This window comes from Babylonia areolata, chromosome 1 (assembly GCF_041734735.1).
Source record: "Babylonia areolata isolate BAREFJ2019XMU chromosome 1, ASM4173473v1, whole genome shotgun sequence".
Taxonomy (NCBI): Eukaryota; Metazoa; Mollusca; class Gastropoda; order Neogastropoda; family Buccinidae; genus Babylonia; species Babylonia areolata.
The window spans coordinates 65,404,970-65,419,308 of record NC_134876.1 but is presented as its reverse complement, the minus strand read 5'-3'; the positions used below and the strand labels follow the sequence as shown (position 1 = coordinate 65,419,308).

General features: G+C 46.1%; 1 protein-coding gene across 1 annotated transcript; it reads right to left on the bottom strand.

Moving 5' to 3' along the window:
* Positions 1 to 4,409: 4,409 nt before the first annotated feature.
* LOC143286369 (uncharacterized) lies at positions 4,410 to 13,589 on the bottom strand. The gene is made up of 5 exons (XM_076593948.1): positions 13,502 to 13,589; positions 8,575 to 8,802; positions 6,557 to 6,853; positions 5,636 to 5,920; positions 4,410 to 5,545 (listed from the first exon to the last, which is right to left on the bottom strand). Exons 2-5 carry the CDS (start codon positions 8,722 to 8,724, stop codon positions 4,424 to 4,426), a joined length of 1,854 nt encoding a protein of 617 aa, XP_076450063.1. The 5' UTR covers positions 8,725 to 8,802; positions 13,502 to 13,589; the 3' UTR covers positions 4,410 to 4,423.
* Between the last annotated feature and the right edge of the window lie 750 nt (positions 13,590 to 14,339).

The window sequence follows — 14,339 nt, the reverse complement described above, 5'->3', positions numbered from 1 at the left end:
GCGCCCAACGGCAGCCATCAGTCGACTCAACGCAGGTAGGCAGCCTGTTGTGCAAATGACCCTGAGTTTGTAAAGCGCTCAGAGATTAGTCTCCGACCGAGGATAGGCGCTATATAAGTATCCATATCAAATCAAAATATCAGAACTAAGCTATTTCATTCACTTTCTTTCGATGAGAGGGTCTGAGATGATTTCAATATCATTGTTCTTTATATTGCAATTGGAAAGTTAACATAGCCGCGAAAAGAGGAGCAGATCTGAATGACACACAACTTCCTCTGCCGTTACAAGAATGTTATGCTCTTGTTGATAACTTTTCTTGTGATATGTTCAAACATAACCTTAAAGAATACAGTAACCATTCAGTTCAGCATTAAATATAGGTGGAAAATTGATGCCTTCAAAATGAAATACTCCAGGAATATTTTATTAATATGTCGACAGATGATAGCAAATGTGTATATTGCGTTAAGATAAAAGAATTCATTCCTATACTTACCAAAAACTCAGTTACAAAACTATCTAAATCTTCATCTTTAACATGTGGATTTTTTGTTTGTTTGTTTGTCCTAATGCCCCATAGCTACCTAATTGTGCGTATTCTGGCATTGAACTTTAATTAACTGTCTTTATTGGTCATTTGATTTGATAGTTTGTTGATTCGATTCTGACATTGTTGAACAATTTCAAGCAATCGTGGGAGGAAAATTCGCTCCACTATTTAAGCTTGCAGAAGATCTTAAAGCCCTAAAAAATTATTTCAACGAAGTGATGAGAGAAACAGCAACAGATGTCCTAGGTGTTAGCCGATGGGAATCGAAGTTGTATCCTAGAAATATGCGACGCTAGAAGGCGTTTAAAACCACAACAGAAAACTAAGCAAGAAAAGGAGAAATACAGTGCTATAAACAAGAAGACCGGTCGCGAAATGAAGAATGCAAAGAAAAATTAGATTGAACAGCAGTGTGAAGACATTGAGAAAAACCTTGACAGCAACGACACAAAAAAGCCTTTAAGATTTTAAAAAGACTTGGGCCAAACAGAAACAAAGTAAAGTCAGCACAATCTAGAACAAAAATGACAACTGTCTCACACAGGAACAAAATATCGCAGAAAGGTGGAATGAGAACTGCTCTGGTCTTTACAACAAACAGAGCAAAGGAGACCTAAGGGTGCTGACAGTGCAATATTCATTGAATGAAAATGACTTCCGAATACTCTGGGAGGAGTGAATTCGCTAAAATTTAGCAAGGCTGCAGGCACCGACAGCATCCCTGCAGAACTTATGAAACATGATTGAGGGGCAATGACTGACACCCTAACTACCATCTGCAACCAAATCTGGCAGACAGGCGAATGGCTCACGCTATGGACCTAATCATTTATCATCCCCCTCCCCAAGAAAGAAAATCTCCAATACTGCCAGGGCTACTGCACCATCAGTTTGAACAGCCATGCTGGCAAAGTAACGCTCAAAATGATTCTGAACAGATTACAGCCGCATGCAGATACCACCATTGCTGAAGAACAGGCTGGATTCCGCAAAGGCAGAAGATCCATAGAACAAATCTTTAACCTGCGTACCCTTTGCGAAAAACACTTCCGACACCAAAAGGGATTCTACCACGCCTTCATAGACTTCAAAAAGGCGTTTGGGCCACAATAAAAAAAAAACAAAACCCAAAAAACAAACGATAATCAAAACAAGAACATTAGGCAAAAGCTTATGAACACATCCAGCGACTATATTCGAAAAACGACAAATACGGTATTCATACAGGGTACAATTGGAGACTGGTTCCATACTTCAGTTAGAGTCCTTCAGGGCTGCTTTCTGTCTCCCATGCCGTTCAACATATTCCTTGAACGCATAATGACTGACACGCTTGAAGATCATGTCAGCACAGTCAGCACTGGAAGGAGAATCATCACGAACCTTTGCTTCGCAGACGTCATCGACAGCTTGGCAAGCAGTGAGCGAGATTGTACCCAGCTTGTTAGAAAACTTGGATGAAACATCGAGAAAGTATGGCATGGAAATCAGCGCCGAAAAGACCCAAGTTGATGGCCAGCCGTAACACCACCTTCACTGCTGATATAACCATCCATGAACAGAAACTAGGAACCTCTGGGAACCGTCATCTGCAATGAAGTACACGAAGCAGAAATCCTCTCAAGGGTAGCAAAGACAATGTCAGCACTGTCCAAATTGAAACCTAAATGGAAGGACAGCAATATCTCCATGAAACATAACATGAAACCAGATGAATACACTGGTATATTCCATCTTCTTGTATGCATCCGAGACAGGGGCCCTCACGGCGGATTTGGAAAGAATTTAAGCCATTGTGCTATCGCAAGGCACTAAACATTCAATACACTGGTAACATCGCCAATGAAAAAGTGCACCAAACCACCAGGCATCACATTGGACCTGGTATGACGATCTGCCGACATCAGTTACGAAAAGAAAGCTGCACTGGTATGGCCATGTAAGAAGTTCTCTTGGCCTTGCTAAAACAAACCTCCAAGGAACTGCTGAGGAAGGGAAACGGAGGGACAGACAGACCCCCCGCCCTCCCCCGATGAAATGACAACATTGCACAATGGACAGGAAACCCATTTGCAGAGACCCAGGTTTTGACACAAACCGAGAGACCTGGGGGAGTTGCTGTGCGGCGCTTGAATGCCTCTTTACATAGTTGAGGGAAGAAGAAGAAGAAGAGCACACACACACACACACACACACACACACACACACACACACACACACACACACACACACACACACACACACACACACACACACACGCACACACACACAGAGATCGAGACAGAGACAGACATACAGACAGAGAAAGACACTGGTATACAAACAGATAGACAGCCAGACACTGACACATGCTTACAGAAAGAGACACACTTGGAGAAGGAGAGACTTGCGAACTGACAATTTTATTGCATATCACGTTGAACCGATAATTGCAAATACAAATGTATTCCGTAATTTCATAAATTTACACAGTGTGATTAAATGATTATGTTAAAAGGAAAAATATGGAGGGAAGGATGGAATGAGAGAGAGAGTCAGACAGACAGGCAGACAAAAAGATAGGAACCGACACTGATATATTCATTTTCATTGCCAGTTCTGCACTATAGTCCTCCAGACAAGCCTGGAATGACGATTTCACTCATTGTAAATAACCTGCAGCTGTCCTAATAATGGAACAATCAGTCTCCATCACTTTGCATTTTACCAACAAAACGTTTCCAAGTAGTAGCAGAAGAAGAAAACCAACAAAAACAACGACGACAACGAAACTACGACGATGACAACAATGACAAGAAAGAAGGAAAGAAAGATAGACAGAAAGAAAGAAAGAAAGAAAGAAAGACAAGATGAGAGGGTAGAAGAAGAGCACACGGGGGTAAAGAGAAAAAGAACTTTAGTAGGGACGATGAGTTTCAGTTTCAGTTTCACTTTCTCAAGGAGGCGTCACTGCGTTTGGACAAATCCATACACGCTACACCACATCTGTTGAGCAGATGCCTGACCAGCAGCATAACCCAACGCGCTTAGTCAGGCCTTGAGTGCATGCTTACATATTTGTGTACCTATGAAAGTGGATTTCATTTTACGTAATTTCGCCAGAGGACAACACTCTCGTTGCCATGGGTTCTTTTTCAGTGCGCCAAGTGCGTGCTGCACACGGGACCTCGGTTTATCGTCTCATCCGAAAGACTAGACGCTCAGTTTGATTTTCCAGTCAAACTTAGGAGAAAGGGCGAGAGCGGGATTCGAACCCACACCCTCACGGACTCTGTATTGGCAGCTGAGCGTCTTAACCATTCTGCCACCTTCCTCCACAACTGTAACTATAAAAAAAAAGAATAAAAAATAGATAAATGAATAAACAAATAATGAAAAGAAAAGTGTGGTGTAGCGAAATCGGTTCAGCCTTAGATATTTTCCGCGTCGAGGAGCTCCATCAGTACAGTCAGTTTGCTGGTGTGTCACTCCCCATAGATGACTCTGTGTCAGTTCAGCTCGGGCGTGGGTACGTCGGAATCACATCACTCTGTATCTTATTAACCATCAAAACTTTTCCAAGAAGAAGAAGAAAGAAAACAATCAAGAAGAAGAAGAAGAAAAAGAAGAAGAAGAAGGATAGAAGAAGAAGAAGTAGCAGAAGAAGAAGACGAGTCAAGAAGAAGTAGAAGAAGAAGAGAAGAATCAAGAAGAAGAAGAAAAAGAAGAAAACCAATCAAGAAGAAGAAGAAAGAGAGGAAGAAGAAGAAAGAAAATCTAGAAGCAGAAGAAGAAGAAGAAGAAGCAGAAGAAGAAGAAGAACAACAACAACAAGAAGGAGAACAAGAACAAGAAGGAGAAGAAGGAGAATCAGCCCCACCCAGTCACTAATCATTTCCCAGTCCGTCGCCTCAGACAGCTCTTGCACTGGCCGACATTCTGGACGAGCCTGACAGCATCCAGAGACACCAGACAGACGAACACGGCGGTCAGGACGGCGATACCCAGGGTGGACCCGATCACAACGGACGAGCTCCTGTCGTCCTTGGCGGACGTTTTGGAACGCACGTAGGCCGACAGGGTGGACTTGTCTTCCAGCAGTTCTTTCCGGATGGCCGCCTGGATCTCCTGGATCTCTTGTGGATTCTGTGAGGACCGGTTACTCTTCTTCACACAGCTGCAGCAATGGCGCCTCACAGTCTTGCTGGCGACGATCGGTGACGACGACGGAGTTGCTGTGACGATGTTCCCTGTGGTGACGTAGTTTTCTGTGACGCTGCTGGGTCGCGTCGTGACGTGGGGTGGTGGTGATGATGACGTTGTTGAGTTGACGTAATCGTCCAGCGTGCTGGCAGCGTTTCCTGAGCTGCCACTGCTGGTGGTGGGGGTCTCCTGGCTGGCGAGTAGGGGTTGAGATGATGTGACGTCATTCTGCGTGGTAACGTCATTTGTTCCCGGAGGGGTGGCCATCGTCCAGGGAAGGGTTGGGGAGGAAGAAGCTGTTTCGATGACGCTGTTCATCGTGCTCACGTCATGTCTGATAGTCACGCTGCTCTGCTGCTGGCCGGTGACGACAGATAGCAGAGAAGTTGGGTTGACGTCATTCTGTGTGGTGAAGTCATTCTCTGTGGTGGTGGTGGTGGTGATGGCGGTGGTGGTGATGTCCTGGTCTGTGGCGTGTTGCGTGGAAGTCAGGTAGAAGTCATTCTGCGGGGTGACGCCATTCTGCGTGGTGATGTCATTCTCTGTGGTGACGTCATTCTCTGTGGTGGTGGTAGTGGTGGTGGTAGTGATGGCCTGGTCTGTGGCGTGTTGCGTGAAAGCCGGGTAGTAAGCATTCTGCGTGGTGACGCTATTTTGCGCGGTGACGTCATTCTGTGTGATGACGTCATTCTCTGTGGTGACGTCATTCTCTGTGGTGGTGGTGGTGGTGATGTGGTCTGTGGCGTGTTGCGTGGAAGCCGAGAAGTAGGCATTTTGTGTGGTGACGTCATTTTGTGTGGTGACGTCATTCTCTGTGGTGACATCATTGTCTGTGGTGGTGGTGATGGTGGTGGTGGTGGTGGTGGTGGTGATGTCGTCTGTGGCGTGTTGCGTGGAAGCCGAGAAGTAGGCATTCTGTGTGGTGACGTCATTCTGTGTGGCGACGTCATTCTGTGTGGTGACGTCATTTTCTGTGGTGGTGGTGGTGGTGATGTCGTGGTTTGTGGCGTGTTGCGTGGAAGCCGAGAAGTGGGCATTCTGTGTGGTGACGTCATTCTCTGTGGTGACGTCATTCTCTGTGGTGGTGGTGGTGGTGGTGGTGATGTCGTGGTCTGTGGCGTGTTGCGTGGAAGCCGGAAAGTAGGCATTCTGTGTGGTGACGTCTCTTGGTTCTGTTGACGTGTTCTGTAACAAAATAGATTGGTGAGAGAGTGATCGAACGAACGAACGAAGGGTTTGTTGTGGCCAGGCCCCATTATTGCCCATTCACAAGGGGGCATGGTGGGGAAGGGGTTCTTCTACATGTCAGAAATGCAACGAAATATGAGAACTGTTACACTGGTGTGTGTGTGTGTGTGTGTGTGTGTGTGTGTGTGTGTGTGTGTGTGAGGGAACTATTAATAAAATGCGACTTTGGAGAGTACACTTGGGTCACCCATCACTTTCACGCATACACACGCCCGCATGGACATACAGACACAGACACACACACACACACACACACACACACACACACACACACACACACACAGAGGCATGCACACACACACATAACGATATTAATCAATTAATCTTTATCCATGCATTCATGCACGCTGTCTGTGTGCCTCTGTTTGCCTGTTTGTTTCTCTTTCTCTCTCTCTCTCGAAGTGTGTGTGGGAGGGGAATGTGGGCGGGGGGAGGGGGGGGGGAGGAGCGTGGGGGGCGTGGGGGGGCAGGGGGTGGTGCGTGCATGTGTGGGGGTGGGGGAAAGGGGTGCGTGCGTGTAAAAAAACAACAACAACAAACAAACAAACAAAAAATACGAAGGACAGGATTTACTGAGATGACGTCATTGTCAGTTGTGGCGGAGTCACCATCACCGCCAGTGTCAGCGTCAGAAGAAGACACAGTCTGAGGAAGTGTGGTGGTGGCTCTCTGTGTTGTGACGGGACTGCTCTCCGAGGTATCAGCCATGGCAGCAGAGACAGTCGTTGTTGTCGTCACTACTGCTGCTTCTGTGGTGGGTGAGGGAGGAGTCTGCGTGATGGTGGTGGTGGTGGTGGTGGCGATGGCGGTGGCGGTGCTGGTAGGCCCTTCTTGGGCGGTGGTGGTCTCGGCAGTGGAGGATTTGTCTGACTGTGATGATCACAAGACAAGAATGAAAAGAAAACGTGGGCACGATACGAGCTGTGAATTGGGGACGGAGAGAGAGAGAGAGAGAGAGAGAGAGAGAGAGAGAGAGAGAGAGGCGTATGGGGTGGGGTGGAGTAGGGGTGAGGAACGTAGGGTGGTGGTGGTGGGTTGTAGAGAGAAACGAGAGAAGAGAGAGAGAGAGAGAGAGGGCGAGGGGAATACATTGGAAAGAGAAAAGAGAGGGGGAGAGACACAGAGGAAACAGAACACACACACACACACACACACACACACACACACACACACACAGATAGAAACATGCAGAGCAAGAGATGGATACAGAAACAGAGACAAATGCACGCGTAAACACATGCACAAAGTGAGAGAGAGAGAAAGAGACAGAAACAGAGAAACTGAGTGTGTGAGTGAGACAGACGACAGAGAGAAAGAGAGAGAGAGAAAGAGACAGACAGACAGACAGAGACAGAGACAGAGAGTGGGTGGTGGTCAGACAGAAAGCGGAGTCAGAGACAGAGAAATTTAAACGGACAGAGACAATGAAAGAAAAAGGAAAGAAAGAGAAATATGATGCAACTGAAAACAAAGAGATTTGATCGTCCAGTCAATCGAATCGCCATGATCAACTGTCAAGTATTATAAAACACACGCCACTCTGTTAGCCCAGGCTTTCTCGCAGCCGCAAGTTCTTTTCGCACAAACGTGCGAGAAAGAGTATGTTTGAATACAAGAATTCGTGGCCTAACACACCCACCGACACCCATCCAACCCCATCCGACGAACCACACTATCATTTAACTCTATTCGTATCTTTTCGTTTTATTTTTTTTCGAAAATCACCCACGGTCAGTTTCGAAATTCTGACTGGGAATAACATCCGTCACATACTCTGAGATGTACTCATATCAGGACATGGAAGTTGTACAAGACTTTCTCGTTGTCTGGTTTATCTATAACTGTGGTGCATAGTGTTGAGAACGATGGACTGACTTGACTGCAGAATTGACAGGAAATCCGTTTTCAGAGACTCAGGTTTAGACACCGTCAGGGAATCGGGGTGAACAGTTCTTTTGTGCGGCGTCCCATCGATTCTTCACAGAAGACAAAGAAGAAGAAGAAGAAGAAGAAGAAGAAGAAGAAGAAGAAGAAGAAGAAGAAGGAGGAGGAGGAGGAGGGGGGGGGGGGAGGAGAAGAAGACGAAGAAGAAGAAGAAGAAGGAGGAGGAGGAGGAGGGTGAGGAGAAGAAGAAGAAGAAGAAGAAGAAGAAGAAGAAGAAGAAGAAGAAGAAGAAGGAGGAGGAGGAGGGGGGGAGGAGAAGAAGACGAAGAAGAAGAAGAAGAAGAAGAAGAAGAAGAAGAAGAAGAAGAAGAAGAAGGAGAAGAAGGAGGAGGAGGGGGAGGGGGAGGAGAAGAAGAAGAAGAAGAAGAAGAAGAAGAAGAAGAAGAAGAAGAAGAAGAAAAAGGAGGAGGAGGAGGAGAAGAGGGAAGAGGAAGAAGAGGAGTAGAATAAGAATGATAATGATGATGATGATGATGATGATGAGAAGAAGAAGAGGAAGCAAAAACAACAACAACAATAACAAGAAGAACTAGTGTATTATAATATGTACCAAAATTCAATAGATAAATAAATAGATAAAAACTGTAAAAAAAAGAAAAAGAAAACGTATTAAAAAAAAAAAAAAAAAATCAACGAGCCACACTCACAGAGCCCCCCGACACGCCGTCACCATCACAGTCTTCATCAGAAGACACCATGAAGGAGAAGGCTGCACAGCTGTAGTAGTCGTGATAGTGGACCAAGGTTCCCCAGAAAGGCACACAGCCGTCCACACTGGCACACTCCACTGTCGTCATGGTGTCGGACCTCCAGTCGAAAGTGCCCGAGGTCACGATACTATACCGTTCGTTACTGGTCGTCGAGCTCAACGATGGCTGTGCGCGCACGCACACACACACACACACACACACACACACACACACACACACACACACACACACACACAGAGGCGTCACAAGATGTACGTTGCTGTTGTCTGTTTTGTTATAGGCCAGCGGATTTATAAGATGTGGTTGTTTCTGTTGTGATTGTTGTTGTGTAGTGGACCAGGGTCGTAAGACGTGGTTTTTTTGTTGTTGTTGTAGTCGATATTGTTGTTGTTGTTGACCAGTATGTGTAGGCTAACATATGTTTACAGTTGGGCCAACTGCAAAGTGAGAGCTGTATTATCAATGGTTTCTTCACTGCAATGGGAAATCACCTACAACTTAGTCTTTTGTGAAAGACTATAACTCTCAAACTAGGAAGCAAAATTGCACTGGGTCTCAGTGCTGCGGGCTTGGGGGCTAGTTAGCTGTTTGGGAACCATCCCAACGCCGACTGTCCTGATACCCTCTTGGCCGAGAGAGTGGGGATGTATCTTGGGCAAGACACTTCCCACTACGATTAAATTCTGGCCCAGATAGTCGGGACAGCAGTTACCTCCCCTGCTGTTCCCGTGGTCACAGTCGAAAACGACTGACTGTCATACATGTTGTTATTGTGTTGTAAACCGATATCATATGATGCGGTTGTTGTTGTTGTTGTAATGTTGTGTAGTGTTGTGAACCAGCGTCACAAGGTGTGGTTGTTCATGAGGTTTGTGTTATGTTGTGTTGCGTTGCGTTGCTTTGCGGAACAAGAATGTAGTGTTGTTGTGTTTGCTGTTGTGTTCTGGACCAAGGTGCAAGTTGTCTAAGGAGGTAGGTGACAGAATGGCTAAGACGCTTATCTGCCAATACAGTGTCCGTGAGGGTCTGGGTTCGAATCCCGCTCTCGCCCTTTCTTCTAAGTTTAAATGGAAAATCAAACTGAACGTTTAGTATTTCGGATGAGACGATAAACCGTGTACAGCATGCACTTAGTGCACTGGAAAAGAACCCATGGCAACAAAAGTGTTGTCCTCTGGCATAAATCTGTAGAAGAAATCCATTCTGATAGGTACACAAATATACATACATCTACTGAAGGGCGTTGGGTTTTGCTGCTGGTCATGCATTTGCCTTGCAGATGTGGTGTGGTGTGTATGGATTTGTCCGAACGCAGTGTTCGCCTTCTTGAGAAACTGAAACCTGAAGTGATCTGGACCAGGGTCACTCGATGCTGTGTTCTGCTGGTTGTTTTTGTTGTGGTTGTTTGGATCAACCTCGGAAGATATGGTTGTGTCGTGTCGTGTCGTGTCGTGTCGTGTTGTGTTGTTTTGTTTTGTGTCGTGTCGTGTCGTGTCGTGTTGTGTTGTGTCGTGTCGTGTCGTGTTGTGTTGTGTTGCGGTGCGGCGTGTTGTGTTGCGGTGTGATATGGTGCGGTGTGGTGTGGTGTGGTGTAGTGTGGTGTGGTGTGGTGTGGTTCGGTGTGGTGTGGTGTGGTATGGTGTAGTGTGGTGTGGTGTGGTGTGGTGCAGTGTGGTGCGGTGTAGTGTGGTACGGTGTGGTGTGGTGTGGTGTGGTGTGGTGTGGTGTGTTGCGGCGTGTTGTGTTGTGTTGTGGTGTGATGCTGTGTGGTGTGGTGCGGTGCGGTGCGGTGTGGTGTGGTGTGGTGTGGTGTGGTTTGGTGTGGTGTGGTGTGGTGTAGTGCGGTGTATTGTGGTGTTTTGTGGTGTGGTGTGGTGTAGTGTGATGTGATGTGGTGTGGTGTAGGGTGGTGTGGTGTGGTGTGCTGTGGTGTAGGGTGGTGTGGTGCGGTGTGGTGTGGTGTGATGTGGTGTAGTGCGGTGTGGTGTGGTATGTATTGCGGTGCGTTGCACTGACCTGTGTGTTTGTGTGTGGCGAGATAAATCGATCGATTGATCGATAGATATGAAGATACATGGATACATAGTTACATACAAAGAGAGAGAGAGAGAGAGAGAGAGAGAGAGAGAGAGAGAGAGAGAGAGAGAGAGAGAGAGAGAGAGAGAGAGAGAACTCGAGCATTTTAATGACTAGGCCATTTTGCCCGTGTCAAGGGGTAGGGGTCGGGAGAGTGGGGAGTGGGAGGTAGGGAGTACAGGGACACTCATAATAAGACAGTACGAGACACCTGTTAGAGAGACAGTAGGGAGTACAGGGACACTCATAATAAGACAGTACGAGACACCTGTTAGAGAGACAGTAGGGAGTACAGGGACACTCATAATAAGACAGTACGAGACACCTGTTAGAGAGACAGTAGGGAGTACAGGGACACTCATAATAAGACAGTACGAGACACCTGTTAGAGAGACAGTAGGGAGTACAGGGACACTCATAATAAGACAGTACGAGACACCTGTTAGAGAGACAGTAGGGCGTACAGGGACACTCATAATAAGACAGTACGAGACACCTGTTAGAGAGACAGTAGGGCGTACAGGGACACTCATAATAAGACAGTACGAGACACCTGTTAGAGAGACAGTAGGGAGTACAGGGACACTCATAATAAGACAGTACGAGACACCTGTTAGAGAGAGAGTAGGGAGTACAGGGACACTCATAATAAGACAGTACGAGACACCTGTTAGAGAGACAGTAGGGAGTACAGGGACACTCATAATAAGACAGTACGAGACACCTATTAGAGAGACAGTAGGGAGTACAGGGACACTCATAATAAGACAGTACGAGACACCTGTTAGAGAGAGAGTAGGGAGTACAGGGACACTCATAATAAGACAGTACGAGACACCTGGTAGAGAGACAGTAGGGAGTAGAGGGACACTCATAATAAGACAGTACGAGACACCTATTAGAGAGAGAGTAGGGAGTACAGGGACACTCATAATAAGACAGTACGAGACACCTGTTAGAGAGACAGAAGGGAGTACAGGGACACTCATAATAAGACAGTACGAGACACCTGTTAGAGAGACAGTAGGGAGTACAGGGACACTCATAATAAGACAGTACGAAACACCTGTTAGAGAGAGAGTAGGGAGTACAGGGACACTCATAATAAGACAGTACGAGACACCTGTTAGAGAGACAGTAGGGAGTACAGGGACACTCATAATAAGACAGTACGAGACACCTGTTAGAGAGACAGTAGGGAGTACAGGGACACTCATAATAAGACAGTACGAGACACCTGTTAGAGAGACAGTAGGGAGTACAGGGACACTCATAATAAGACAGTACGAGACACCTGTTAGAGAGACAGTAGGGCGTACAGGGACACTCATAATAAGACAGTACGAGACACCTGTTAGAGAGACAGTAGGGCGTACAGGGACACTCATAATAAGACAGTACGAGACACCTGTTAGAGAGACAGTAGGGAGTACAGGGACACTCATAATAAGACAGTACGAGACACCTGGTAGAGAGACAGTAGGGAGTAGAGGGACACTCATAATAAGACAGTACGAGACGCCTGGTAGAGAGACAGTAGGGAGTACAGGGACACTCATAATAAGACAGTACGAGACGCCTGGTAGAGAGACAGTAGGGAGTACAGGGACACTCATAATAAGACAGTACGAGACACCTGTTAGAGAGAGAGTAGGGAGTACAGGGACACTCATAATAAGACAGTACGAGACACCTATTAGAGAGAGAGTAGGGAGTACAGGGACACTCATAATAAGACAGTACGAGACACCTGTTAGAGAGACAGAAGGGAGTACAGGGACACTCATAATAAGACAGTACGAGACACCTGTTAGAGAGACAGTAGGGAGTACAGGGACACTCATAATAAGACAGTACGAAACACCTGTTAGAGAGAGAGTAGGGAGTACAGGGACACTCATAATAAGACAGTACGAGACACCTGTTAGAGAGAGAGTAGGGAGTACAGGGACACTCATAATAAGACAGTACGAGACACCTGTTAGAGAGACAGAAGGGAGTACAGGGACACTCATAATAAGACAGTACGAGACACCTGTTAGAGAGACAGTAGGGAGTACAGGGACACTCATAATAAGACAGTACGAAACACCTGTTAGAGAGACAGTAGGGAGTACAGGGACACTCATAATAAGACAGTACGAGACACCTGTTAGAGAGACAGTAGGGAGTACAGGGACACTCATAATAAGACAGTACGAGACACCTGTTAGAGAGAGAGAGAGACAGAGAGACAGAGAGAAAGGGGGAGACCTACCATCATGACGACATCCTATCCATGAGCTTCGTCACCATCAATTGGAGTCATCGTTACAATCAACATACCCCAAATCACACGTGTCTTGATTACTCACCGACGTCACCTGTGACAATCATGGGCCCTTTCGATGTGGCTGTATCACATAGCCTTTGACTTTTTTCATGATTTTTTTGTTTTTGTCCTGCGACTTTTTTTCCGGAACCACTGATCACCTTTAAAAAAAACACACCAAAAAAACAAAAACAAAAACAAACAAACAAAAAAACAACAACAAAAAACAACAAAACCCCCACAAAAAACCCCACCAACAACAGAAAACAACAGTCAATCAATAAAGATTACAGAGACAAATGAAAAGGGATATACCGCTCTTACATAATAAATAAATAAATATATGAATAGATAATGAACAAATACATAAATGAATAAACACAACACATCTCTTTCTCTCTCTCTCGCTATATATATATATATATATATATATATATATATATATATATATATATATATATATATATATCTACTCACGTTGTTTTTATCTTTCACCGACAGGGCCAAAGCGGTATCTCCAGTTACCAGAAGAGAGAAAAGCGTTTCGTCAACGTAAGGCAACACATTCGTGTATACCTGAAAAAAAAAACAAAAAAAAAAGCACGGTCATCAGCATGGTATGGTTATGTAGCCTGCCTGACAGATTAAGAGAGAAAAGCATTTCGAAACAAATTTACAAAAAGAGAAACTGATGGAAGTTTATTCACTGAATTATACACAGTCTCGGAAACAGACCCTTCGGGTCACTGAGCGGTTTCCGCCCCGATCGCAGTCCGGCTGACATAGTCTTTGTAGTGAGAGACAAAGTTCAAGAGAAGCGCTGCGAAGAGAGCGGGCGCAAAAGCCGAGTGGTTAAAGCGTTGGACTTTCAATCTGAGGGTCCCGGGTTCGAATCTCGGTGACGGCGCCTGGTGGGTAAAGGGTGGAGATTTTTACGATCTCCCAGGTCAACATATCATCACTGGCACGCAGATGAGGAAGGGAGATGCCTTTAGATACTTGGGCAGCACTATCTCCAGCGGTGGATCCCTGGTCAGAGACATTACAGCCAGGGCACAGAACACGTGCCGGGTCAGACTCCGCACCAAAGTCTTGCAACTCAAGGACATTCTCCTCTCCGCGAGGCTCAAGGTTCGCAACGCGGTAGTCGTCACGTGACTGCTCTACGGCAGCGAAACATAGACTTTGAACCGCAAGCACATCAAACAGCAGGAAGCAGTTCTACACACGTTCCATGCGGTCAGTCATTCGGACACGCTGGCAGAAGCGCACCACGAAGCAAGAAGTCCTGGACAGAGCCGGCACTACAAGCATC

Coding starts and splice junctions, on each gene's coding strand:
- LOC143286369 (XM_076593948.1), bottom strand. CDS start 8,724: ATGACGACAGTGGAGTGTGCCAGTGTGGACGGCTGTGTGCCTTTCTGG. Junction 6,854..8,574: donor ACGGCGTGTCGGGGGGCTCT/GTGAGTGTGGCT, acceptor TGATCATCACAG/TCAGACAAATCCTCCACTGC. Junction 5,921..6,556: donor CTGACAATGACGTCATCTCA/GTAAATCCTGTC, acceptor ATTTTGTTACAG/AACACGTCAACAGAACCAAG.